At 45.5% G+C, this 27,859-nt stretch overlaps 1 protein-coding gene across 1 annotated transcript; it reads left to right on the top strand.

Moving 5' to 3' along the window:
* The first annotated feature begins 24 nt into the window (after window positions 1–24).
* Window positions 25–27,784, top strand: LOC129817588 (5-hydroxytryptamine receptor 1E-like). The gene is made up of 2 exons (XM_055872992.1): window positions 25–407; window positions 26,416–27,784. Exon 2 carries the CDS (start codon window positions 26,501–26,503, stop codon window positions 27,644–27,646), a length of 1,146 nt encoding a protein of 381 aa, XP_055728967.1. The 5' UTR covers window positions 25–407; window positions 26,416–26,500; the 3' UTR covers window positions 27,647–27,784.
* Window positions 27,785–27,859: the final 75 nt, after the last annotated feature.

Here is a 27,859-nt window from a genome sequence, read left to right as displayed (position 1 = left end):
GTGGTTTTATTTCAGTGCGACTCACTGACAACCTTGATATTTGGAGGGAGACAAAAACCAAAGGCAACCAAGTGTCTGTAGAAACCGTCAGAATTGCTTTAATGGGTTATCCCGATAAACTTGACAATTTTAGAACAATGACATCAGTGCACTTCTATGTCCAGGGCTAATGGCGCGGATTAATCCAAGGTTCTACCGAGCCTCAGTGGAAAGTCTTCGGTGGGCAATGTGAGGACACCTGATGAACGGTTCAGCGCGTGCACCTTAGCTGCGGGAAATTGCGCTCTACATTCCACCGCCTGAGGACAACCACAGAGAATAAAAAATATAGATGTTTTCGCTTTATCCATTTCCGTGAAAAATTGGAAATGATGACAGTCCAAAAGACTTTGGAAAAACAATCCACGGTAAGTGATGCGCCGCGCACAAAACGTACAAGCACTTCTTAATGAGGGATGCCTTTGTATTAGGCTGTCTTCTGATCAGTCACGGTTTTCTGCAGGTAAATATTGCCTTTTTGCTTATCCACTGCTCGATTCCATTTAGAATAGCTGCGTCTTGATTTCTTTAAATTGTATTGAAATTATCAGTGGAAATGACTTGTCTATGATCCAAATAACAATTTTCACAAATAAGCCAAGCTATATTTTATTCATTCTTAAGATATGATATGTCTCACTGTTTTAGAATGAGATGTTATTGAACAGATATATGAATATGTCGCTCATTACCATATCTTATATATAATAAAAGGGATCAAGGGTGTATTTTTCCAGAAAAGCAAGCATCTAAGGTAAATGTGTTTAAATTGAATAATGCATGATTCCCTTTCATTGATGCATAGGCCTATTGCCAATCCCTTTGAAAAGGTAGTCTATAGGCTGCCTGCAATTAAAAAATAAATACTTTCCTATTCAAATCAAATCAAATGTTATTTGTCACATGCCGGAATACAACAGATGTAGATCTTACAGTGAAATGCTTACTTATAAGCCCTTAACCAACAATCCTTTAAGAAGTTATAAGAAAAATACGTTTTGAGTAAAAAATAGATAAGTAAACATTTTAAAATTAAAGTAACAAATAATTAAACGGCAGTAGTAAAATTACAATAGAGAAGCTATACACAGAGGGTACCGGTATGAGGTAATTGAGGTAATATGTACATGTAGGTAGAGTTAAAGTGACAATGCATAGATAATAAACAGAGAGTAGCAGCAGCGTAAAAGAGGGGTCTGGGTAGCCATTTCATTAGCTGTTCAGGAGTCTTATGGCTTGGGAGTAGAAGCTGTTAAGAAGCCTTTTGGACCTAGATTTGGTGCTCTGGTACCGCTTGCCGTGTGATAGCAGAGAGAACAGCCTATGACTAGGGTGGCTGGTGTCTTTGACAATTTTTAGGGCCTTTCTCTGACACCGCCTGGTATAGAGGTCCTGGATGGCAGGAAGCTTGGCCCCTGTGATGTACTGAGCCGTACACACTACCCTCTGCAGTGCCTTGTGGTTGGAGGCCGAGCAGTTGCCATACCAGGCAGTGATGCAACCAGTCAGGATGCTCTCGATGGTGCACCTGTAGAACCTTTTGAGGATCTGAAGACCCATGACAAATCTTTTCAGTCTCTGAGAGGGAGTAGGTTTTGTTGTGCCCTCTTCACGACTGTCTTGGTGTGCTTGGACCATATTAGTTTTTGAAGCTAACTTGAAGCTCTCAACCTGCTCCACTACAGCCCCGTTGATGAGAATGGGGGCGTCCTCGGTGCTCCTTTTCCTGTAGTCCACAATCATCTCCTTTGTCTTGATCACGTTGAGGGAGAGGTTGTTGTCCTGGCACCACACTGCCAGGTCTCTGACCTCTTCCCTATAGGCTGCCTTGTTGTTGTCGGTGATCAGGCCTACCACGTCGGAGTCTGAGCGTCGGAGCCGGTGTAGTACGATTCGATTTTGTCATCGGCAAACTTAATGATGGTGTTGGAGTCGTGCCTGGCCGTGCAGTTGTGAGTGAACAGGGAGTACAGGAGGGGATTGAGCACGCACCCCTGAGGGGCCCCTGTGTTGAGGATCAGCGTGGCGGATGTGTTGTTGCCTACCCTTGCCACCTGGGGGAGGCCAGTCAGTAAGTCCAGGATCCAGTTGCGAAGGGAGGTGTTTAGTCCCAGGGTCCTAAGCTTAGTGATGAACTTTGAGCGCACTATGGTGTTGAATGCTAAGCTGTAGTCAATGAATAGCATTCTCACATACGTGTTCCTGTTGTCCAGGTGGGAATGGGCAGTGTGGAGTGCAATAGAGATTGCATAATCTGTGGATGTTAGGGCGGTTTGCAAATTGGAGTGGGTCTAGGATTTCTGGGATAGTGGAGTTGATGTGAGCCATGACCAGCGTTTCAAAGCACTTCATGACTACAGACGTGAGTGCTACGGGTCGGTAGTTATTTAGGCAGGTTACCTTAGTGTTCTTGGGCACAGGGATTATGGTGGTCTGCTTGAAACATGTTGGTATTACAGACTCAGACAGGGAGAGGTTGAAAATGTCAGTGAAGACATTTGCCAGTTGGTCATTGCATGCTCGGAATACACGTCCTGGTAATTCATCTGGCCCTGCGGCCTTGTAAATGTTGACCTGTTTAAAGGTCCTACTCACATCGGCTGCGGAGATTGTGATCGCACAGTCGTTCGGAACAGCTGATGCTCTCATGCATGTTTCAGTGTTACTTGCCTCGAAGCAAGCATAGAAGTTAGTTAGCTCGTCTGGTAGGCTCGTGTCACTGGGCAGCTCTCGGCTGTGCTACCCTTGGTAGTCTGTAATTGTTTGCAAGCCCTGCCACATCCGACGAGCGTCGGAGCTGGTGTAGTACGATTCGATCTTAGTCCTGTATTGACACTTTGCCTGTTTGATGGTTCGTCAGAGGGCATAGCGGGATTTCTTATAAGCTTCCAGGTTTGAGTCCCGCTCCTTGAACGAGGCAGCTCTACCCTTTAACTCAGTGCGGATGTTGCCTGTAATCCATGGCTTCTGGTTGGGGTATGTACGTACAGTCACTGTGGGGATGACGTCACCGATGCACTTATTGATGAAGCCAGTGACTGATGTGTAGTACTCTTCAATGCAATCAGAAGAATCATGTTGCATATTCCAGTCTGTGCTAGCAAAACAGAGCTTCCTTATTGAATCTTATGTGACCTTATGATATATTCTGATAATTCACTGATTCAACCATATGTTTAACATAACACATCCATCACATACTTTGTCAATGAGAGTTCATGAATAAAATGTCAATTTTGAACATTAAGAGCTTCCTGCAATTGGACCTCCAATCTGGAAAAGTGAGTGTGGAAAGTAAATGGAATTGCAATGTGGTGTATTTGGGACTAAATTACACCATGGGGAGTTGTACAGAGACCGTGCCACCCATGGACTGCTGCATAGTTTTCTGAAGTTCGGAGTGCATAATGGAGATTATGGAGTTTGTGCACATACAGTCGTGGCCAAAAGTTTTGAGAATGACACAAATATTAATTTTCACAAAGTCTGCTGCCTCAGTGTCTTTAGATATTTTTGTCAGATCTTACTATGGAATACTGAAGTAAAATTACAAGCATTTCATAAGTGTCTAAGGCTTTTATTGACAATTACATGAAGTTGATGCAAAGAGTCAATATTTGCAGTGTTGACCCTTATTTTTCAAGACCTCTGCAATCCGCCCTGGCATGCTGTCAATTAACTTCTGGGCCACATCCTGACTGATGGCAGCCCATTCTTGCATAATCAATGCTTGGAGTTTGTCAGAATTTGTGGGTTTTTGTTTTTTCACCCACCTCTTGAGGATTGACCACAAGTTCTCAATGGGATTAAGGTCTGGGGAGTTTCCTGGCCATGGACCCAAAATATCTATATTTTGTTCCCCGAGCCACTTAGTTATCACTTTTGCCTTATGGCAAGGTGCTCCATCATACTGGAAAAGGCATTGTTCATCACCAAACTGTTCCTGGATGGTTGGGAGAAGTTGCTCTCAGAGGAAGTGTTGGTATCATTCTTTATTCATGGCTGTGTTCTTAGGCAAAATTGTGAGTGAGCCCACTCTCTTGGCTGAGAAGCAACCCCACACATGAATGGTCTCAGGATACTTTACTGTTGGCATGACACAGGACTGATGGTAGCACTCACCTTGTCTTCTCTGGACAAGCTTTTTTCCAGATGCCCCAAACAATCGGAAAGGGGGTTCATCAGAGAAAATGACTTTACCCCAGTCCTCAGCAGTCCAATATCTGTACCTTTTGCAGAATATCAGTCTGTCCCTGATGTTTTTCCTGGAGAGAAGTGGCTTCTTTGCTGCTCTTCTTGACAGCAGGCCATCCTCCAATAGTCTTCACCTCACTGTGCGTGGAGATGACCTCACACCTGCCTGCTGCCATTCCTGAGCAAGCTCTGTACTGGTGGTTCCCCGATCCCGCAGCTTAATCAACTTAGGAGACGGTCCTGGCACTTGCTGGACTTTCTTGGGTGCCCTGAAGCCTTCTTCACAACAATTGAACCGCTCTCCTTGAAGTTCTTGATGATCCGATTATTGGTTGATTTAGGTGCAATCTTACTGGCAGCAATATCCTTGCCTGTGAAGCCCTTTTTGTGCAAAGCAATGATGACGGCACGTGTTTCCTTGTAGGTAACCATGGTTGACAGAGGAAGAACAATGATTCCAAGCACCACCCTCCTTTTGAAGCTTCCAGTCTGTTATTCAAACTCAATCAGCATGACAGAGTGATCTCCAGCCTTGTCCTCGTCAACACTCACACCTTGGTTAACGAGAGAATCACTTACATGATGTCAGCTGGTCCTTTTGTGGCAGGGCTAAAATGCAGTGGAAATGTTTTTTGTGGGATTCAGTTGATTTGCATGGCAAAGAGGGACTTTGCAATTAATTGCAATTCATCTGATCACTCTTCATAACATTCTGGAGTATATGCAAATTGCCATCATACAAACTGAGGCAGCAGACTTTTTGAAAATTAATATTTGTGTCATTCTCAAAACTTTTGGCCACGACTGTAGTCTACTAGTATCTGTGAACCCAAAGCTAGGAGTGAGGTTGGGGTGGGGCTCGTAGCCTATAACCTCTTCTCTATTTCTTTGGAGATCAGTCACCATCAAGTGTGTTTGCACTCCTGTTCTGTTAATGATCTAAACAAAGGCTGCATGTGACAGGAAAGAGAACACAAGTGTGAAGATCTTAGAATAGGCATATGGCTCTGGCCCCAAGAATTCAACTTTGCTAACACTAGCGGGACCAGGAAATTTCCACTGGGATAGCTAATAAAATTGTGGTACTAATAAAATATTTTGTTGGGGGTGCTAGACCTATTCTTGAGGGGGCTTCAGCCTAGTCAAACCCCCCTTACAAACCACCAATGTTTACTAGATTAACACAGATGAACTCTGAGATGAGTGCATCCTGGCACTGGAACAGCATAATCTCTTTCCATAAATCATCCTACCTTGTGCTTAGCCTCACATGAATGATAGGGAAGCTTCTCACACAAATCACATAATGTTGTATTTAATGTCCGGATGATCGGGATCAGCATTAGTCGCACCTAGGTCTCACATGCCTCTTTGCAATGTCCGACAGCTGTACTCTGTTGAGCTACTGTACAGTATGAATTCATCCAAAATGGCACCCTATACCTTACATAGTGCACTACTTTTGACCAGGGCCCATTTGGTTCAGGTCAAATGTAGTGCACTATATAGTTAATAGGGTGCCATTTGGGACACATATTATATCCCCAGCCTATCTGAGTGTGTGTGTGTGTGTGTGTGTGTGTGTGTGTGTGTGTGTGTGTGTGTGTGTGTGTGTGTGTGTGTGTGTGTGTGTGTGTGTGTGTGTGTGTGTGTGTGTGTGTGTGTGTGTGTGTGTGTTAGCACCTACCAGCTAGCACACCTGTAATGTGTACTTATCCCTCTCCAGGAGTAATGAAACAGCTCACAAGGCTCAGCTAATGACATTAAAGAACGGAGGCAGATGTTTGTGATTATAGCTGCGTGCCAATTGGCACTCTATTCCCTGTATAGTGCAGTGCGTTTGACCAGGGCTCTAGGGCTCTGGTCAAACGTAGTGCACAGTGTAGGTAATAGGGTGCCTTTTGGGATGCACATCATATCTCTTCATTTAAATGCACTGAGAATGTCCAATTCAAACAAGGTGCTAGATAATACATGGTCTATCTCCCTTAAAAATAGTCTGTCTATGAAAACAGTATAACTGTTTAATTTTATAAATGTTTTTATAATATCATTTCGAGTTAAGATGTCGTGTTCTCATAATTTATTACGCCTGCAACATTTGCCAACTCCATAGCCTTTGCTGTGAATCATAACAGAGATACAATTTAGTCATTAAGGATTGGAATGGCTTAGGGCCCAAGTCATATTTAATCTTTCTGCTAGTGCAGTGATTAGACCTTTGAATATTTGAGATTCTGCCAGACAGCTGAAGATAAATAGCCTCAATCATCAACTGTTATGAGTGTGGATAGAGGTGAAAGTAGTGCGATATTTAACGCTGAATCTGAGAGGATCCTAATTGATTCCACTTGTCTCACTTCTCTTTTTCAAATTCTGAGCCATTTAGTACACTCTTAGAACACTCTAGATCCTAAAAGGGTTCTTCGGTTGTCCCCATAGGAGAACCCTTTGAAGAACCCTTTTTGCTTCAAGGTAGAACCTTTTTGGTTCCATGTAGAACCCTTTCCTGAGAGGTTTCTACCTGGATCCCAAAAGGTTTTTTACCTGGAACCAAAAAGGGTTCTCCTATTGTGACAGCTGAAGAACACTTTTGGAAGCCTTTTTTCTAGGACAGCGTGTTGGACATTGTTTGACTCAACAGTAAACTTGTTGTTGAAAAAAGGTATATGTTAATTTGTGTTAAAATATCTGTTGCCTGAGACCAAAGTTTGTTTGAAAGTCGAGGCTTTGTCTGTCACTGTGTGCCCACACTTTGTTCAATCTAAATAAGTTACTGATGTTGTGCCTCATTCCTAGTACTACCTGAGGAAGACCACTATAGCAGCTTGGTTGAGCCCTCAGGCGAAAATAAATAGTCTCCTACTTTTATCCCTCCCAAGGCACCCTTTATTACAGCAGTCCAGACAAACGACTCATGGCCTTGCATTCTGTCGGTCGTCATTCTCAACTACCACATAAACTCAAGCTCTGTGTTTACTCACTAAAACCTCACTCTGCCACTCTCCTTTATCGTCTCTGACGACCACAGGCCAGGGTGATCTCAAGGGTGGTCTCTATTGTTTGGGATTCTTCAGGTGTAGTCTTGAGAGAAAGTAACAGTAATTAATTGAAGCCAGAGTGGAAAGGGTAACTTGCAAAGGAAACAATTCAAGTGCTGTCAAGAGCTGGAGAAACACAAAGGGCGTACACAGCAAGGTTCCTGTATCACAGCAAATCCAATTAAACTATTGACATCCACACAAAGAAACAGAGCTTGATTATGTATTCAAGTCTGTAATTCTTATCCTGTGCATTTTTTAGGTCAACAGAGAACGAGACAATAACAAGGACAGATCAGGGGCATCAGTATTAGATCATGTCTTAGTGCTGCTGTGTGGCTGACTTCCCATTATGATCAAATGTTATTATATTTTAGGAGCGTGAAGTCTCACCACCAGCCAGATGTATAGAACAACAGAGTTTAGGGTTTAGGACAGCAGGAAAGAGAGGCTGTTTACCAAATGGCACCCTATTCCCTACATAGTGCACTGCTTTTGACCGGAAAACTATGGTCCGTGGTCAAAAGTAGTGCACTACAGTAAGGAATAGTGTGCCATTTGGGATGCAAACTGAAAGTTATTTCGAGAAATATTCATTCTCTCCCCGGGAGGGACATTATTCCTTTATTAACAGACATTGGAGGCAATTAATAAAAAGTATAATCTCACAAACATTGTTCATCACAACTTTGGCAGTGGATTTATATGGTGACATTACTGCCTGGCGTTTGGAAGACAAGCGAAACAGGAGTTTATACCAAAGCATTCAAAAGATTGTTATCTGGCTGGGTTTTAAGCTAATCAGAGTCATGGCAGTGCCAGATGGGATTTGAGGACCTTGGACAGCATCCTTTCCTGGTAGACGGTTGTCTGTCCACTCCTCCATCACAGCAAGATTTACATCACAACTTTCACAGTGCAGTTAGATGGTGACATTAACAATGTTTTAAACAAAAACGTTTAAATCAAACCATTCTGAGGATTGTAATCTGGCAGAGGTGTGTTTAAAGCTGAGCAGAGACATGGCACTGTGGACTTTTAGGAGGACAGCATGTGATACTGTTTGCCACAACTTTGACAGTGCGTTCATATGGTGACATTACTACCTGATGTTCTGATGACAAGCGAAACCGTTATGATCAAAAACAGGAGTTAAAACCAAAGCATTTGAAGATTGTGATCTTGGATATGTTTAAAGTAGAAACATGGCATTCGCATCATAGTGGTTTTAGGACCTTTGACAGAACCCCATATACCCTTCCTGGTGAACAGTTGTCTGTCGTCTCAATCACACCAAGAATTGCATCCTGAAAGCAGCTGTCAGTCAATGTCTATGTGACAGATTGGGTGATTGTGGGGGCAGAGGCCCCTGCCTTGGAACATCCTTCAATGTCCTTCTCCGTCCTACACAGTAATATATTGTTGCTGATGTTCCTTCGTGAAGGGTCACAGCTGGTTGTTATTCTACCTAGCTGTTCTTACTACATTGAGAACATTATGTTTCAGTTCACCGTCTCATGGTTCAGGGGTGAGTAATAGGCCAAGTGTTTATGTCAGACAAGGTGAAAAATGGTGCTCAAGGCGGTCACATTTGATTTATTGCTTCTCTGGATGGGTACATAAGTTGCTTTTATACTGGACAGGAATTGTGTTCTTGACCAATAGAGGTGTCAACCGTCCTTACACAGCCTGTCTTGCAGAAACATGAAGGGTCCCAAAGGGAATACACCCTATTCTACCTCCACCAGTTTGGCCCATAATGTATGAGCTCTCCTGCATACAGCATTTCTCTGGGCTCTATTTTAACACACACAATGCAACAATGTGCAATCTTAGCGCTGGTGGTAGTGTTATAGGTTCATGAGTTTGTCAGAAATATTTTTTCTATTTTCACAACGGGAATTATGGGTGCAGTAGCTGGCGGTGGCGCGAATGAGCCAGGTTTTCAATCAAAATGTGCTCTATGGCTAAATACAGTATGTGGTTGCTTTTATGCATTGCGTTGTCATCAACTCCAATTGGAATGTTAGTCTGTTCTAGCTTAGTTAGTTAAATAGCCTGCCCCATATTTACTAAATATGTTGAACATGTTTGCAGTCCACATTGTTCTAATTGCATTGCTTCAATATGTACATTTATTTTTATTGTTAACATCATGGAACCATCTTACAGATCCTATTTCCACTTCTCCTGAAATAGCAGATGAAATTGCATTGCATTCGAGCCATGTACGTTCTCACCATAAACCCATGGAAGGTGAATCATTCTAATAAGTTTGTTTTTTAATCAAATTAAACGAAAGACAATCAATCTGATTTTCAAACCAACAACAATATTTCTAAATAGGATCAGGTCAGAAGCATGATATCATGAATCGCTTCTCTCATTCCTTGGCAGTGTGTGCACAGAACACGTAGACCTAAATGTCTTTATGCAAAACATTTGCAGGTCTATACAAAATACTAGGCTCCTGTCTATTGTACCGTTGCCTATGTACAAGGCAGATTGATGTGGTATTATAGGAGGACTGAATAGTTTGGAGGAGCCTGTCTTTGGTAATCGGACGAGGGGTGCTCTTTTGAAAATGGGGATGGATACCCTACTTGAACAAGCAAAATGCAGCTATGTGAATGAAAAAGCATGAGGGCAAAAACCTCCAAAATATTTCAGAGTACTCTCAGTAGACCATTTAAAACATATGTGCATATGCGAAGCTGCTAAACCGGCCTGGATTAAGAGGGTAGGCTATACTTTGTTTTTAATCAAATTAACCGAAATGGGGTGAAACCAATCGTATGTTTCTCAATACGAGATTCATCGGCACAAAAGGCACATCCCTCATTCCATGGGCATTGTGCGTCATGGCTGGATAGGTTGCGCTTCCGCTCTCACAATCCATGGCATTATCAACTGTGTTACCGTTAAGACTTGCTTTTTGTGATTCTTAAAACTTCCCATTAGCGCTGCATGAAATTGTCACTTTTACACTCCTGTTTAAGGACACACCTCAGATAGTGCCTTTCCTCCTACCTCAGTGCAAGCTAGCTGATATTAGACAGGTATATTTCCTAACCTGGCGTTAGGGCTTGAAAATGCCATTGACCCAGTTTGTACATGACAAAATTGCAAACGAACATGCGTTTGACACTTGCGCCTCCTTAGCGCCAGCCGAAAATAAAGCCCTCTACCTGTCATGAACAGTTGTTCCCTCTTTACGATCCATCATACTCAGATCCTCTTCCTGTGTCTGAAATGTCACCCTAATCCCTATGTAGTGCTCTGGTCAAAGGTGTGCACTGCATAGGGATTAGGGTACCATTTGGGATGCAGATTGTGTCTAAGCTCACTAATAGGAAGAATGCATTCCAGAGCAGGATGCTAGTGGAGGTGCCAATAATATGCTTGGATGTGATAACATATCTAATTGGATATGAATTGGAAATGGAGATGCATTGACCTTTCCCCTGACCTATCATAGTTATCTTTCCATGTATATTTCCTCTCATCTCTTTAGTCCAGGCTCTTTTTTTCAGATAACACATATGCCTGTCTATCTTATATTTCCTTATCAATTTTGCATTCATTTCCCCCTATCTCTAGCAATGGGCTTATCAAAGAGGTCATTAACAGGTTTGAATAATATAATCAGACCATTTTTGGCTATGATGGGTTTCCAGTGTGTGTTGATGATGGATTGTTCCCCCACAACTTGTGATACAGGCAGTTTTATGATAATGCAAGATCACCATTGCAATCTCCACTCCTGAAAAGCCATCCATTTCTCTGGTGAGATGATGGCTGAGTAACAGCATCGTTTGCCGACTTCCTGAGTGTGACCTGCCTGGCTCCCTACAAAATCAAGCCCAGTCAGCATAGTCAGTGAATGATTTAGATGTCATCCTTCAGTCTTCTACCTGAAATGTACCAAAGCTGTAAAAGCCAGTTGGTTATGTCCCAAATGGCACCCTATACCTTATAATGTGCACTACTTTTGACCAGGGCCCATGTAGTGCACTAAATCGGGAATAGGGTGCCATTGGGTCACAGAAGTGTGTTTTATCATGGCTCTGAATTTCCCTACTATAAATTATTGTATGTTACACAGCACAGTTCTGAGTTCTGACTCTGTGTTTGTAGAACAGTATTAAAGGGGAAATCTACAGTTGCTCTAACCATTTTTTGTACTTATAAATGAATAATATGTAGGGGAGAGTGGGGTACGTTGAGGGATTTTTTACATTCAGCATCACTCTGTCAAGAGGAAGTATAGTATTCTTTCTATCAAAGATATCCACATATTTTCAGGATGTTGCGTATCCCTGAAAAAAATCTGAATTAATGTAAACATTTGTTTTAAAAACATATCTTGTCCAAACAAAGTGGTCTCTTGACAGTTTACCCCAGGTATTGGGTAAGTTGAGCCACGGGACAGGGTAAGTTAAGCCGGCCTACACATTTCTGTACTGAATGAAATATTACCACTACCTTTTTAAAACCATGTCTATCTTTATTTCCCAAACACAATTCAACACAATCACTTTTTGTCTTTTAATAATTTTAAGCATCTTTTAATTAACACAGGCTTAACACCTAACAAACACACACTTTTAAAATAGGCAATTGTTACCTCATATCCCAGCTATAATGCCTTGCATTATGCCTAGAAAGAAAACACTTAAACTTGCTCAACTTGCCATTGGCTCAACCATTGGCTCAACTTACCCCAAGGCCATTGGCTCAATTTACCCCAAGGCAAGCATTTTGACTATATTAACACACACAGCTACAAGGATGCACTTTCATGCCAGATCAAGGACCTGAAACTTACAGAGACCCCAACTGATGTATAGAACAATCTTAAAATGAATTGCCTTGGTTTAGATACAAGCATCATGAATCCTCTAACACAAAAAATGAATTTGACTTGATGAAAATCTGTTTTTTAGACCTTACTTGCTTACCACTTAATTAATTATTCATCAGTCTACTGTTTTGTATCACACATTACCAGGGTAACATTCACAACAACCCTTTATAATGCCAAGTTCTGTAGAGAACATTGATGCTTGAAGAATATAATTTATAAATGCCTCATGAGGTTAAAACCTCTATGGGATCGGTGTCCCCCCCATGGGACGGTTAAGCTAACGCAGGCTAATGTGATGAGCATGAGGTTGTAAGTAACATGAACATTTCCCAGGACAGAGACATATTTGATATGGGCAGAAAGCTTAAATTATTGTTAATCTAACTGCACTGTCCAATTTACAGTAGCTATTACAGTGAAATAATACCATGCCATTGTTTGAGGAGAGTGCACAGTTATGAACTTTAAAATGTATTAATAAACCAATTAGGCACATTTGGGCAGTCTTGATACAACATTTTGAACAGAAATTAAATAGTTCATTGAATCAGTATAAAACTTTGCACATACACTGCTGCCATCTAGTGGCCAAAATCTAAATTGCGCTAACCTGGAATAGTACATTATGGCCTTTCTCTTATATTACAAAGACACATGTTTTTTTCTTTGTATTATCTTTTACCAGATCTAATGTGTTATATTCTCCTACACTAATTTAACATTTCCACAATCTTCAAGGTGTTTCCTTTCAAATGGTATCAAGAATATGCATTTCCTTGCTTCAGGTCCTGAGCTACAGGCAGTTAGATTTGGGTCATTTTAGGTCCTTTAAAAAAAATAGGATCCGATCCTTAATCAATAAGCCTTGACTCAATTCATATGAATATTCATCTTTAATCTTAGTATGTAGACAACAACCAGCAACCACTTCCTCAAAATACTTTTCATGTTTCTTGAGAATGAATAATTGCATATTGGCTCAATAAAGATATCACTCAGACTCATTGAACATTACACTCCTTTACTCTGTGTGTAGTTGTGTGTAGTGTGTATTAATCATTCTTTAGGCAGGGAATAGAGACCAATTTCCTCTCATTGAGACAGTTATGATATAATGCCATTTGAACACCTGTTGCTTAACTATACTCTACCTCCCTGGGGAATGAACACATCTCAAACACTCCCATCACATTGTATTACATAGAATCAGTCAGTGGCTTTGAGATTGTCACACACTAAATACTATTTTTTTCCTTTTGGAGTATTGCCCTCTCTGATTCGAGCAATGATGCTGCAAGGCTGTCATTAATAACCTTTTACTGCAGTGGGCTAAATCAGGGTCACACAGAGTGTTGCTTGGTACTCATAAACAACTGTACTTTGAAAGTATACACCTCACACACATGGTTATGGGCTTAAAAAAAGGAGGCACTTGTACCATGCCAGATACAGACTTGAAATGTATTCCATTTTGAGTTTGCATCCCAATATTACACTTTATGTACATCACAGAAGACTGAAATATAACAAACCCCACAAGGCTGTCATTAAATTAGAATTAGAATGGGAATTAAAGAAGCATTTAGTCGTCCTTCTGAAGAATAACAAGTCCCTCTCAAATGTAATGCACAAACTCTGTTTTAGAGACTGAAATAACTCTGCCTTGGACTCGGATGCCCCATTAGTTTCCACTGGGAAGGAAGTAAAAAAAAAAAAAAAACTCCAAAGCCACAAATCTCTTCTGCATGCCATATGCTAATCCATGTCCATGACCTGCCTACTAGCCTAAAACAGAATCTGGGCCAACCCATTACTGAGGTCAGCTTCAGCATCACATACCCGATGTAATGCTGTTGTTGATCTTTCAAGAAATGGGCACAAATCCCGCAATTTGGCAGTTTCAGATGAAGTGACAGACAGAGTAGGCCTATGATGCATTGGGGCATAGTCCTAATTTGCTATTACTTTTTTATGTAGTCAGAGTCAAGAATCATAGGGAATAAATATGCCATCGTTGTCATCTATTTGTCATCACATTTTAATCACAAACTGATACATTACTGTAGTGTAATAATACTGACAGTAGCGTATAAATTGGACCACATAAATCATTTAAAGCACCTTTTGAGAGCAACTAATCAGCCTAATAAAGATTGTTATTTTTCACAAGAGCTGTGCAAAAGTAATTGCTGTAACACAGCCAAGTCTTGAAAAGCCTGTGAGCTAAATTAATAATTCAACAGGACACTGTATTGTATCACACATGACCATGGTAACATTCACAACAACACTTTATAATGCCAACTGCCGGGGAGAACATGAACACCTTCTATTTCTCATTGAAAGCAGAAATCAGCAGTTTAAACAATAACAAAGGGTTTTCCCTGCCCCTCTTTCTGTAAAAAGCTGAGGAATGGAGCTGGAGAAATGTAACCACTTTCAAATTCATAGATAGAGCTATGGATACAAGGATTGAGCATTCATGATATCAACATTATAGTTTTAACCATAGTATATAGTGTTTGTTTACATTTACTTTGTTTACAAACATTGGAGTTAAACAAGCATATATTTTTAGGTTCTGATGGGTTATGACAGTTGAACTAAGTAACAAACAGTAGCACTGAGCCAAGTTCTATCTAAAATACTTTAACGAAATATCAGCAACAAAGGAATGTCATCAGAGCCATGGATAAAATCAAAATGTGCTAGCTCTTGGCTCTCCTCTACCATAAATGCTGTGACAGTGGTGTGCTGACCCTATTCCTCAGTGAAAATTGCCTTTCAGATGCCAGACTGAGTGGTTACATGAAGGGAGCTCTCGTCGGCTCTGAGGGGTAGGCACTAGGATGCATTGCACACACAGCTCTGTATTCTCTCAGAGAGTGCTGGAGAGGTGAAGCCAGTGATGAGGGGAAAGCTTCTTTGAAAGGCATAGTCCCAGTCGGTATTAGATAGAAAGTCGCGGCCCCGCCCGCCCTTGGGGAAAACAACATGTGGTTACCTAGGTTACCCCATTGGCTCACAGCAAAAACCTGACCTTTTTTCAAACCTACATTTTCTTGTTGTCTATTTGTTTATTTGGATCCCCATTAGCTTTTGCAGAGGCAGTAGCTACTATTTTTGGGGTCCACAAAAAACACAAAACATGACAAGTAACAAAACACTGGTACACTGATAGACAAGCACAGTGCGCACTGGCCCCCTCTTCAGCAGTGAGGTAATGGGAGCAGCCACCTAACCAAAACCCCGGATAAACCTCCGGTAGTAATTGGCAAACCCTAAAAACCACTGCACCTCCTTTACCGTGGTCGGAGTCGGCCAATTACGCACAGCTGTAATGCAGTCACACTCCATCACCACCCCAGAGGTAGAAATGCGATAACCCAGGAAGGAAATGGCTTGTTTGGAGAACACACATTTCTCAGCCTTGACGTACAGGTCATGCTCCAGCAGTCGCCCAAGTACCTTACGCACCAGAGACACATGCGCGGCGTGTGTGGCAGAATAGATCAGTATAACATCGATATACACCACCACACCCTGCCCGTGCAGGTCTCTGAGAATCTCGTCTACGAAAGATTGAAAAACGGCTGGAGCATTCTTCAACCCATACGGCATGACGAGGTACTCATAATGGCCAGATGTGGTACTAAACTCGGTCTTCCACTCATCTCCCTCCCGGATACGCACCAAATTATATGCACTCCTAAGGTCCAGTTTTGTGAAAAAACGCGCCCCGTGAAATGATTCCACCACCGTGGCGATGAGAGGTAGCGGATTACTAAACCCCACTGTGATGGAATTTAGACCTCTATAATCAATGCATGGACGCAGACCTCCCTCCTTTTTCTTCACAAAAAAGAAACTTGAGGAGACGGGTGACGTGGAGGGCCGAATGTACCCCTGTCCCAGAGATTCAGTGACATATGTCTCCATAGCCACTGTCTCCTCCTGGGACACAGGGTACACGTGACTCCTGGGAAGTGCAGCGTTTACCAGGAGGTTTATCGCGCAATCCCCTCGTCGATGAGGTGGTAATTGGGTCGCCTTCTTTTACAGAAAGCGATAGCCAAATCGGCATATTCAGAGGAAATGCACACAGTGGAAACCTGGTCTGGACTCTCCACCGTCGTCGCACCGATGGAAACTCCTCTGCACCTACCTGAACACTCCTCTGACCACCCTCGGAGAGCCCCCTGTTTCCATGAAATCTCAGGATTGTGATTAGCCAGCCAGGGAATCCCCAGCACCACTGGAAACGCAGGTGAATCAATTAAAAGAGACTAATCCGCTCCTTATGATCCCCCTGCGTTACCATGTCCAGTGGAACCGTGGCCTCCCTGACCAGCCCTGACACTAATGGTTGGCTATCTAAGGAGTGCACGGGGAAGGGTTGGTCTAGCGGCACCAGTGGAATCCCTAGCCTTAACGCGAGTCCATGATCCATAAAGTTCCAAGCTGCGCCTGAATCGACTAATCGACTATTCCTCAGTGAAAATTGCCTTTCAGATGCCAGACTGAGTGGTTACATGAAGGGAGCTCTCGTCGGCTCTGAGGGGTAGGCACTAGGATGCATTGCACACACAGCTCTGTATTCTCTCAGAGAGTGCTGGAGAGGTGAAGCCAGTGATGAGGGGAAAGCTTCTTTGAAAGGCATAGTCCCAGTCGGTATTAGATAGAAAGTCGCGGCCCCGCCCGCCCTTGGGGAAAACAACATGTGGTTACCTAGGTTACCCCATTGGCTCACAGCAAAAACCTGACCTTTTTTCAAACCTACATTTTCTTGTTGTCTATTTGTTTATTTGGATCCCCATTAGCTTTTGCAGAGGCAGTAGCTACTATTTTTGGGGTCCACAAAAAACACAAAACATGACAAGTAACAAAACACTGGTACACTGATAGACAAGCACAGTCACAAAAAATGTTAATACAACGATATACAACTGAAACAAATGATGTGTGTGTGTGTGTGTGTGTGTGTGTGTGTGTGTGTGTGTGTGTGTGTGTGTGTGTGTGTGTGTGTGTGTGTGTGTGTCCTCATAGTCCCCGCTGTTCAATGAGATGATGTTTAATATTTTTTGAAGGTAATTTTTCTGTTTGCTTGAGTAATTGGCGATGGAAGGGAGTTCCGTGTGATCATGGCTCTATATAATACTTCTCGTAAAAACTAGAAGAGAACTAGCAATACGACAGCAGAAACCTACCCACATCCTGGTTCACTCTCTCCACCTGCCCATTACTCTCGGGGTGAAAACCCGAGGTCAGGCTGATCGAAACCCCCAGACGTTCCATGAACGCCCTCCAAACTCTGGACGTGAACTGGGCACCCCGATCAGAAACGATGTCCTCAGGCACCCCGTAGTGCCGGAAGACGTGGGTAAACAGGGCCTCTGCAGTCTGTAGGGCTGTAGGGAGACCCGGGCAACGGGATGAGACGGCAGGACTTAGAAAACCGATCCACAACGACCAGGATCGTGGTGTTTCCCTGAGACGGGGGAAGGTCGGTGAGAAAATCCACCGACAAATGCGACCACGGCCGCTGTGGAACGGGGAGGGGCTGTAACTTCCCTCTAGGCAGGTGTCGAGGAGCCTTGCTCTGAGCGCACACCGAGCAGGAGGAGACATAAAACCTCACGTCCTTGGCCAAAGAGGGCCACCAGTACTTCCCCCTAAGACTCTGCACTGTCCTCTCAATACCAGGATGACCCGAAGAGGGTAGTGTATGGGCCCATCGAATCAAACGATCACGAACACCAAGCGGCACGTACTGAACACCCGCTGGACACTCGCTGGACACTGAGGGGGTGCAGGTTCCAACCGTAATGCCCGCTTGATTTCCGCGTCCACCTCCCTTACCACCGGTGCTACCAGACATGAAGCTGGAAGGATGGGAGTAGGATCGATGGACCGCTTCTCGGTGTCATAGAGACGGGACAGCGCGCCAGCCTTAGTATCAAGGGAGCCTGGCCTATAGGAGATCGTGAACCGAAATCTGGTAAAAAACATGGCCCACCTGGCCTGACGCGGATTCAATCTCCTCGCTGTCCGGATATACTCGAGATTACGATGGTCAGTCCAGATGAAGAAAGAGTGCTTGGCCCCCTCAAGCCAATGTCTCCACACCTTCAGAGCCTTCACCATAGCTAACAACTCCCGGTCCCCCGCGCCATAGTTCCGCTCCGCCGGACCGAGCTTCCTCGAGAAGAGGCGGGGGCGGAGCTTCGGTGGCGTGCCCGAGCGCTGTGACAGCACGGCTCCAACCCCAGCCTCGGACGCGTCCACCTCCACTATGAACGCCAAAGAGGGGTCCGGATGAGCCAGCACGGGAGCGTCGGTGAACAGCTCCTTCAGACGACTGAAGGCTCTGCCCGCCTCCGCTGACTACCGCAAGCGCACTGGCCCCCTCTTCAGCAGTGAGGTAATGGGAGCAGCCACCTAACCAAAACCCCGGATAAACCTCCGGTAGTAATTGGCAAACCCTAAAAACCACTGCACCTCCTTTACCGTGGTCGGAGTCGGCCAATTACGCACAGCTGTAATGCAGTCACACTCCATCACCACCCCAGAGGTAGAAATGCGATAACCCAGGAAGGAAATGGCTTGTTTGGAGAACACACATTTCTCAGCCTTGACGTACAGGTCATGCTCCAGCAGTCGCCCAAGTACCTTACGCACCAGAGACACATGCGCGGCGTGTGTGGCAGAATAGATCAGTATAACATCGATATACACCACCACACCCTGCCCGTGCAGGTCTCTGAGAATCTCGTCTACGAAAGATTGAGAAACGGCTGGAGCATTCTTCAACCCATACGGCATGACGAGGTACTCATAATGGCCAGATGTGGTACTAAACTCGGTCTTCCACTCATCTCCCTCCCGGATACGCACCAAATTATATGCACTCCTAAGGTCCAGTTTTGTGAAAAAACGCGCCCCGTGAAATGATTCCACCGCCGTGGCGATGAGAGGTAGCGGATTACTAAACCCCACTGTGATGGAATTTAGACCTCTATAATCAATGCATGGACGCAGACCTCCCTCCTTTTTCTTCACAAAAAAGAAACTTGAGGAGACGGGTGACGTGGAGGGCCGAATGTACCCCTGTCCCAGAGATTCAGTGACATATGTCTCCATAGCCACTGTCTCCTCCTGGGACACAGGGTACACGTGACTCCTGGGAAGTGCAGCGTTTACCAGGAGGTTTATCGCGCAATCCCCTCGTCGATGAGGTGGTAATTGGGTCGCCTTCTTTTACAGAAAGCGATAGCCAAATCGGCATATTCAGAGGAAATGCACACAGTGGAAACCTGGTCTGGACTCTCCACCGTCGTCGCACCGATGGAAACTCCTCTGCACCTACCTGAACACTCCTCTGACCACCCTCGGAGAGCCCCCTGTTTCCATGAAATCTCAGGATTGTGATTAGCCAGCCAGGGAATCCCCAGCACCACTGGAAACGCAGGTGAATCAATTAAAAGAGACTAATCCGCTCCTTATGATCCCCCTGCGTTACCATGTCCAGTGGAACCGTGGCCTCCCTGACCAGCCCTGACACTAATGGTTGGCTATCTAAGGAGTGCACGGGGAAGGGTTGGTCTAGCGGCACCAGTGGAATCCCTAGCCTTAACGCGAGTCCATGATCCATAAAGTTCCAAGCTGCGCCTGAATCGACTAATCGACTATTCCTCAGTGAAAATTGCCTTTCAGATGCCAGACTGAGTGGTTACATGAAGGGAGCTCTCGTCGGCTCTGAGGGGTAGGCACTAGGATGCATTGCACACACAGCTCTGTATTCTCTCAGAGAGTGCTGGAGAGGTGAAGCCAGTGATGAGGGGAAAGCTTCTTTGAAAGGCATAGTCCCAGTCGGTATTAGATAGAAAGTCGCGGCCCCGCCCGCCCTTGGGGAAAACAACATGTGGTTACCTAGGTTACCCCATTGGCTCACAGCAAAAACCTGACCTTTTTTCAAACCTACATTTTCTTGTTGTCTATTTGTTTATTTGGATCCCCATTAGCTTTTGCAGAGGCAGTAGCTACTATTTTTGGGGTCCACAAAAAGCACAAAACATGACAAGTAACAAAACACTGGTACACTGATAGACAAGCACAGTCACAAAAAATGTTAATACAACGATATACAACTGAAACAAATGATGTGTGTGTGTGTGTGTGTGTGTGTGTGTGTGTGTGTGTGTGTGTGTGTGTGTGTGTGTGTGTGTGTGTGTGTGTGTGTGTGTGTGTGTGTGTGTCCTCATAGTCCCCGCTGTTCAATGAGATGATGTTTAATATTTTTTGAAGGTAATTTTTCTGTTTGCTTGAGTAATTGGCGATGGAAGGGAGTTCCGTGTGATCATGGCTCTATATAATACTTCTCGTAAAAACTAGAAGAGAACTAGCAATACGACAGCAGAAACCTACCCACATCCTGGTTCACTCTCTCCACCTGCCCATTACTCTCGGGGTGAAAACCCGAGGTCAGGCTGATCGAAACCCCCAGACGTTCCATGAACGCCCTCCAAACTCTGGACGTGAACTGGGCACCCCGATCAGAAACGATGTCCTCAGGCACCCCGTAGTGCCGGAAGACGTGGGTAAACAGGGCCTCTGCAGTCTGTAGGGCTGTAGGGAGACCCGGGCAACGGGATGAGACGGCAGGACTTAGAAAACCGATCCACAACGACCAGGATCGTGGTGTTTCCCTGAGACGGGGGAAGGTCGGTGAGAAAATCCACCGACAAATGCGACCACGGCCGCTGTGGAACGGGGAGGGGCTGTAACTTCCCTCTAGGCAGGTGTCGAGGAGCCTTGCTCTGAGCGCACACCGAGCAGGAGGAGACATAAAACCTCACGTCCTTGGCCAAAGAGGGCCACCAGTACTTCCCCCTAAGACTCTGCACTGTCCTCTCAATACCAGGATGACCCGAAGAGGGTAGTGTATGGGCCCATCGAATCAAACGATCACGAACACCAAGCGGCACGTACTGAACACCCGCTGGACACTCGCTGGACACTGAGGGGGTGCAGGTTCCAACCGTAATGCCCGCTTGATTTCCGCGTCCACCTCCCTTACCACCGGTGCTACCAGACATGAAGCTGGAAGGATGGGAGTAGGATCGATGGACCGCTTCTCGGTGTCATAGAGACGGGACAGCGCGCCAGCCTTAGTATCAAGGGAGCCTGGCCTATAGGAGATCGTGAACCGAAATCTGGTAAAAAACATGGCCCACCTGGCCTGACGCGGATTCAATCTCCTCGCTGTCCGGATATACTCGAGATTACGATGGTCAGTCCAGATGAAGAAAGAGTGCTTGGCCCCCTCAAGCCAATGTCTCCACACCTTCAGAGCCTTCACCATAGCTAACAACTCCCGGTCCCCCGCGCCATAGTTCCGCTCCGCCGGACCGAGCTTCCTCGAGAAGAGGCGGGGGCGGAGCTTCGGTGGCGTGCCCGAGCGCTGTGACAGCACGGCTCCAACCCCAGCCTCGGACGCGTCCACCTCCACTATGAACGCCAAAGAGGGGTCCGGATGAGCCAGCACGGGAGCGTCGGTGAACAGCTCCTTCAGACGACTGAAGGCTCTGCCCGCCTCCGCTGACTACCGCAAGCGCACTGGCCCCCTCTTCAGCAGTGAGGTAATGGGAGCAGCCACCTAACCAAAACCCCGGATAAACCTCCGGTAGTAATTGGCAAACCCTAAAAACCACTGCACCTCCTTTACCGTGGTCGGAGTCGGCCAATTACGCACAGCTGTAATGCAGTCACACTCCATCACCACCCCAGAGGTAGAAATGCGATAACCCAGGAAGGAAATGGCTTGTTTGGAGAACACACATTTCTCAGCCTTGACGTACAGGTCATGCTCCAGCAGTCGCCCAAGTACCTTACGCACCAGAGACACATGCGCGGCGTGTGTGGCAGAATAGATCAGTATAACATCGATATACACCACCACACCCTGCCCGTGCAGGTCTCTGAGAATCTCGTCTACGAAAGATTGAAAAACGGCTGGAGCATTCTTCAACCCATACGGCATGACGAGGTACTCATAATGGCCAGATGTGGTACTAAACTCGGTCTTCCACTCATCTCCCTCCCGGATACGCACCAAATTATATGCACTCCTAAGGTCCAGTTTTGTGAAAAAACGCGCCCCGTGAAATGATTCCACCGCCGTGGCGATGAGAGGTAGCGGATTACTAAACCCCACTGTGATGGAATTTAGACCTCTATAATCAATGCATGGACGCAGACCTCCCTCCTTTTTCTTCACAAAAAAGAAACTTGAGGAGACGGGTGACGTGGAGGGCCGAATGTACCCCTGTCCCAGAGATTCAGTGACATATGTCTCCATAGCCACTGTCTCCTCCTGGGACACAGGGTACACGTGACTCCTGGGAAGTGCAGCGTTTACCAGGAGGTTTATCGCGCAATCCCCTCGTCGATGAGGTGGTAATTGGGTCGCCTTCTTTTACAGAAAGCGATAGCCAAATCGGCATATTCAGAGGAAATGCACACAGTGGAAACCTGGTCTGGACTCTCCACCGTCGTCGCACCGATGGAAACTCCTCTGCACCTACCTGAACACTCCTCTGACCACCCTCGGAGAGCCCCCTGTTTCCATGAAATCTCAGGATTGTGATTAGCCAGCCAGGGAATCCCCAGCACCACTGGAAACGCAGGTGAATCAATTAAAAGAGACTAATCCGCTCCTTATGATCCCCCTGCGTTACCATGTCCAGTGGAACCGTGGCCTCCCTGACCAGCCCTGACACTAATGGTTGGCTATCTAAGGAGTGCACGGGGAAGGGTTGGTCTAGCGGCACCAGTGGAATCCCTAGCCTTAACGCGAGTCCATGATCCATAAAGTTCCAAGCTGCGCCTGAATCGACTAGAGCCTTACGCTGGAGAGAGGGAGAAAACTCAGAGAAAGAAATTAGTAAGAACATGTGTCCAACAGGGAGCTCTGGGTGAGTCTGGGTGAGTGCTCTGCCTGCCCTCACGACTCCCAGACAAGCTCCCCCAGCACCGATCGGCAGTGTGTCCTCTCCGACCACACCTGGTGCAGGAGGAGCCTCCCCCCCCCCTAACTCCATAGGGATTGGAGCGGGAGGGCCAGGAGGTGGAACTAACAGGGCCCGTTCTGGACGCCCGCAGGCAGCCAGCAGGTTGTCCAGTCGGATCGACATGTCAATGAGTTCGTCGAGGGAGAGGGTGGGGTCCCGACAAGCTAGCTCACTGAGGATGTCCTCCCGGAGGCTACAACGATAGTGGTCCATCAGGGCCCAGTCATTCCACCCCGCTCCAGCGGCCAAGGTCCGGAACTTCAGCGCAAATCCTGCGTGCTCCTCGTCACCTGTCGCAGCCGTTCACAGCCGTAAACTTGGGGTAGTAGTCCCTCGCCGAGTCTGGGCCATTCCACACTGCGTTGGCCCACTCCAGGGCTCGACCCGTCAGACAGGAGACGAGGATGCTCACGCTCTCCTCCCCCGAGGGAGTCGGACGAACGGTAGCCAGGTACAGCTCAAGCTGTAGTAAGAACCCCTGGCACCCAGCCGCCGTTCCATCGTACTCCCTGGGGAGCACCAGACGCAGAGCACTGGATCCGGAAGCCGTAGGAGGGGTAGGTGGTGCTGGCGGAGGAGGAGCTGGGGGTGAGGTAGGGAGGCCACTCCTCTCCCATCGGTCCATTCTATCCATCATTTGGTCCATTGCTGACCCGATTCGGTGGAGAATGGCCGTATGATGGAGGACTCCTCCATGGATGGGAGAGGGGGTGCAGCTGCGCCTGCTGACTCCATAGTGATGGGTGCGGGCTTCTGTCACAGAGCCTGGAGTGGTGGGTGCGGAGTCAAGCGCAGAGAGCAGAGGATAATGGGGGAAACCGGACTTTATTGCGGCATCCAACACTAACGCCCAAAACAACAGGCGAATATCAAAACATGTCCAACCCAACACAGGGCACAAACAGACAGGAACACCACATGCAACAACCTCGACTAACAGACAACAAGCCCGCACAAAAACAGGCGGGCCTAACAGGCTTAAATAGTCCTGAATCAAAACTAAACAAGAGACAGGTGCAACCAATAAGACATAACAAACAGAAAAGGAAAAGGGGATCAGTGGCAGTTAGTAGACCGGCGACGACGACCACCGAGCGAACAGGCAGGGGAGCCACCTTCGGTGGGAGTCGTGACACCTACTTGGACACCAGGGTCCCCACATTTACCACGCCGAGTAACCTGGAGCCATAGGGCTCTTCTCGCAGGGGCTCTTCTCCCATAGGGCTCTTTCCCTACGTGGGAGCATTGCAAACTGTAGGTTGGGATTTATGACCTGGTTACATGTAAATTAAACAACACAGCAGCTTTTCGGCATGTTTTGTTTATTTCTGTATAAGTAAACAACAACGACGAAGTTGTCTCTTTTACAATGGTGGTCAATGGGAAAAACATTTGTTTTCTCCAATTCGTGGGCGTGGTCGAGGGGAGAATTCTTTGAAAAGAAACTGGTTTCAAGCCTCTGGACACCTCCAGTGTTGACTAAATTGTCTGAAACCATTGCTTCAGGCTGAGTAATACAGAGGTAGACATATCTTACTGGTAATTTAGATTACATTTTTTAAATAGGTGTAGTCCATTAATTCTTAACAGCTTCTACCCCCAAGCCATAAGACTCCTGAACAGCTAGTCAAATGGCTACCCTGGCTGCTCCCCCCCCCCCCCCCTTTTACCCTGCTGCTAGTCTCTGTTTAGTATCTATGCATAGTCAGTTTAACTCTACCTAAATGTACATATTACCTCAATTACCTTGACTAACCTGTGCCCCTGCTGGTATTTTACTGCTGATCTTTCATTTTTTAAATTTTTAAATTTTTAAAAAATTAAAACGGCATTGTTGGTTAAGGGTTTGTAAGTAATAAGGGTTTGTAAGTAAGGTCTACACCTGTTGTATTCGGCGCATGTGACAAATAAAATAAAATGTTTATCTCTTTATCATTACATTTTGGTAGCTTTAAAAAACTCCACTGAAATACAACTATAGAGAAAAGGGAATCTTTCTCATTTACCAGGAATGTTTTTGTGTGACATGTAGATTGACCTCTAAAATTTGATAATCTTGAATGAGTTGTATTATAAATTCCAACACTTTTTTTCTCAGCTATCCTTGCTGTGTTTTCCTGTACTCTCACCAAGTAGATGGTTTTAGTAATTTCATTCTGCTTTATTGACTAATGCAAATCATTACCAGCCTGGGCACCCTGGCATGGACCATCTGTCAGTAATTTTATTGACTCAAGCGAGGCCTGTGCTAAGAGGTGCACTAGGGACAGTAGTGAACCATCTCAATGCTGACAGCTGACATTGAAATGTTCTATCTACCGAGTCTAGCTAAATGAATTTGCCTCCTCAAGCAGTGTCCTTCAGCAGTCTCTCAAGCCTGCATGCAGATATAAAGGCTTATATTTCTGCCTTTCAGAGTGAACGAGAGACATTGTATGAGATAAATAAACCTTTTTACATCATTAGGCCTCATTTACACTTGCCGCATGCTACGTTCACTCACCCTGATGAAGGTTGATTTAGTCTGAATCCTTGGTCAAAATGATCTATTAAATTGTTGGGAGCATCAAGATCACCAGTATGCTGGAGTTGTTATTTTTATTATATTCACTCACTGTTCTGTATATTTTCCTAGGTATTCTCTTCCAGAGTGTTTTAACAGTTTCCCCCTTATTGGTACAGTAATATATCTTTATATGTGTTTAATTGTAGACAAAACAAAAAATATATCAGTGACAATTATCAGTGTGTCCTCCACTTTAGGACTTTAGGACCCCTGTGTTAAGTGGCTTTTCATCTCCCAAATAACATTGGATTATAAAGTCTCCACTATAAATCCAAATCCCTCACCTTTCAGAAGCTCAATTACTGCCATGGGCTGCACTATTTTAGCTTTATTGTCTATCTTTCTTCTATTGTATAACAACCTCCAATTGTCAAGGGCAGCTCTGTTGATTAAAAGGCAGGTGAAAAATACAAAGACTAATTTAAAGTTTGCTAGAGTGTGCCCTCCAGTGTTAAGTGCTTATTACACAAGAGATATGACATAAAATTACATCTAGTGTACTTGTTTGAATTCTAATGAAAGTATCCTATAAGTTTTCACCAAGGTCACTGTGACAGTTGTGTGTAAATGTTCTATTATGAAATATTAATCTTTATGCACCTTCTAATGTACCGTATATGTCTGTTTTGTGTGTTACAGTGTGACCACTGACCTATAGTGTGGATCCTATTACTGGGACAGAGTGTGCCCATCAGTGGGGGAGAACTGGCCCTGTCTGGGGAAGATGGAGATGGAGAGGGACCTTGGGGACAGCTCCACAGGGCCCAATATCACCAACAGCACAGGAGCTCCAGACAGCGCTCTCCCTGTGGTGGTGTTCACAGACAGGATGGTGGTGCTGGTGGTTATCCTGGCGCTACTCACCCTCCTCACTGTGCTCGCCAACAGTGCTGTCATCACAGCCATCTGCACCACCAAGAAGCTCCACCTTCCCGCTAACTACCTCATCTGCTCCCTGGCGTTCACCGACTTCCTGGTAGCTATCCTGGTCATGCCAATCAGCATCCTATACATTGCCACAGAGTACTGGTCGTTGGGCCAGGTGGTGTGTGAGGCCTGGCTGAGTGTGGACATGACCTGCTGCACATGCTCAATCCTGCACCTGTGTGTCATAGCGCTGGACCGCTACTGGGCTATCACCAAGGCCATCGAGTACGCCCGTAAGAGGTCGGCCCGCCGGGCAGCTGTCATGGTGGGCATCATCTGGGTCATCTCAGTCTTCATATCCATTCCACCCCTCTTCTGGAGACACAGGCCCGGTAGCCACGGCCCAAAACAGTGCATCATAGAGCATGACCACGTGGGCTACACTATTTACTCCACCTTCGGGGCCTTTTACATCCCCATGACCCTTATTCTCATCTTGTACTATAGGATTTACAATGCTGCTAAGACGCTCTATCAGAAACGGGGCTCATCGCGGCACTTGAGCAGCCGAAGCCAGACGAAGACTGATAGCCAGAACTCTCTGAACCACTGCCGTATGGCACACACCTTCTGCGTATCGGACCTATCCACCTCAGACCCCACTCTAGAGTTTGACAGGCTCAATGCCACCATCCGTATCCCCTCATTTGAGACAGATATGGACGGGTCAGATGAGAGGAGCCAGATCTGTACCTCCAGGGAGAGGAAGGCAGCACGTATCCTGGGCCTCATCCTCGGGGCTTTTATCCTCTGCTGGCTGCCTTTCTTTCTGAAGGAGCTCCTTGTGGGCCTACAGGTCATAACTGCCTCACCCCAGGTGTCAGACTTCCTAACCTGGCTGGGCTACATCAACTCACTTATTAATCCTCTACTTTACACCAGCTTCAATGAGGATTTTAAGTTGGCCTTTAAGAAACTGCTCAGACGAAAGGAGCATGCATAGATTTGCAGGCCCAGGTTGAACGTACAGAATAGTCCCATCAGGAAAAGTATGAAGGAAAGTTACATGCAGTGTGTCCATTGGCTATGTGATGTTATGCTTTTCAAAATAAACATTTTTTTTTTAAGTAATGCTTCTTGCTCTTTGCGTAAACACAAACTTTGACCATGAATAATCATGGCTTATAAATGCACATGCATACACAAAGACAAACAT

This window comes from Salvelinus fontinalis, chromosome 20 (assembly GCF_029448725.1).
Source record: "Salvelinus fontinalis isolate EN_2023a chromosome 20, ASM2944872v1, whole genome shotgun sequence".
Lineage (NCBI taxonomy): Eukaryota > Metazoa > Chordata > Actinopteri > Salmoniformes > Salmonidae > Salvelinus > Salvelinus fontinalis.
Note: the sequence above shows the minus strand (reverse complement) of the source record. Positions and strands in the feature narration are given on the sequence as shown.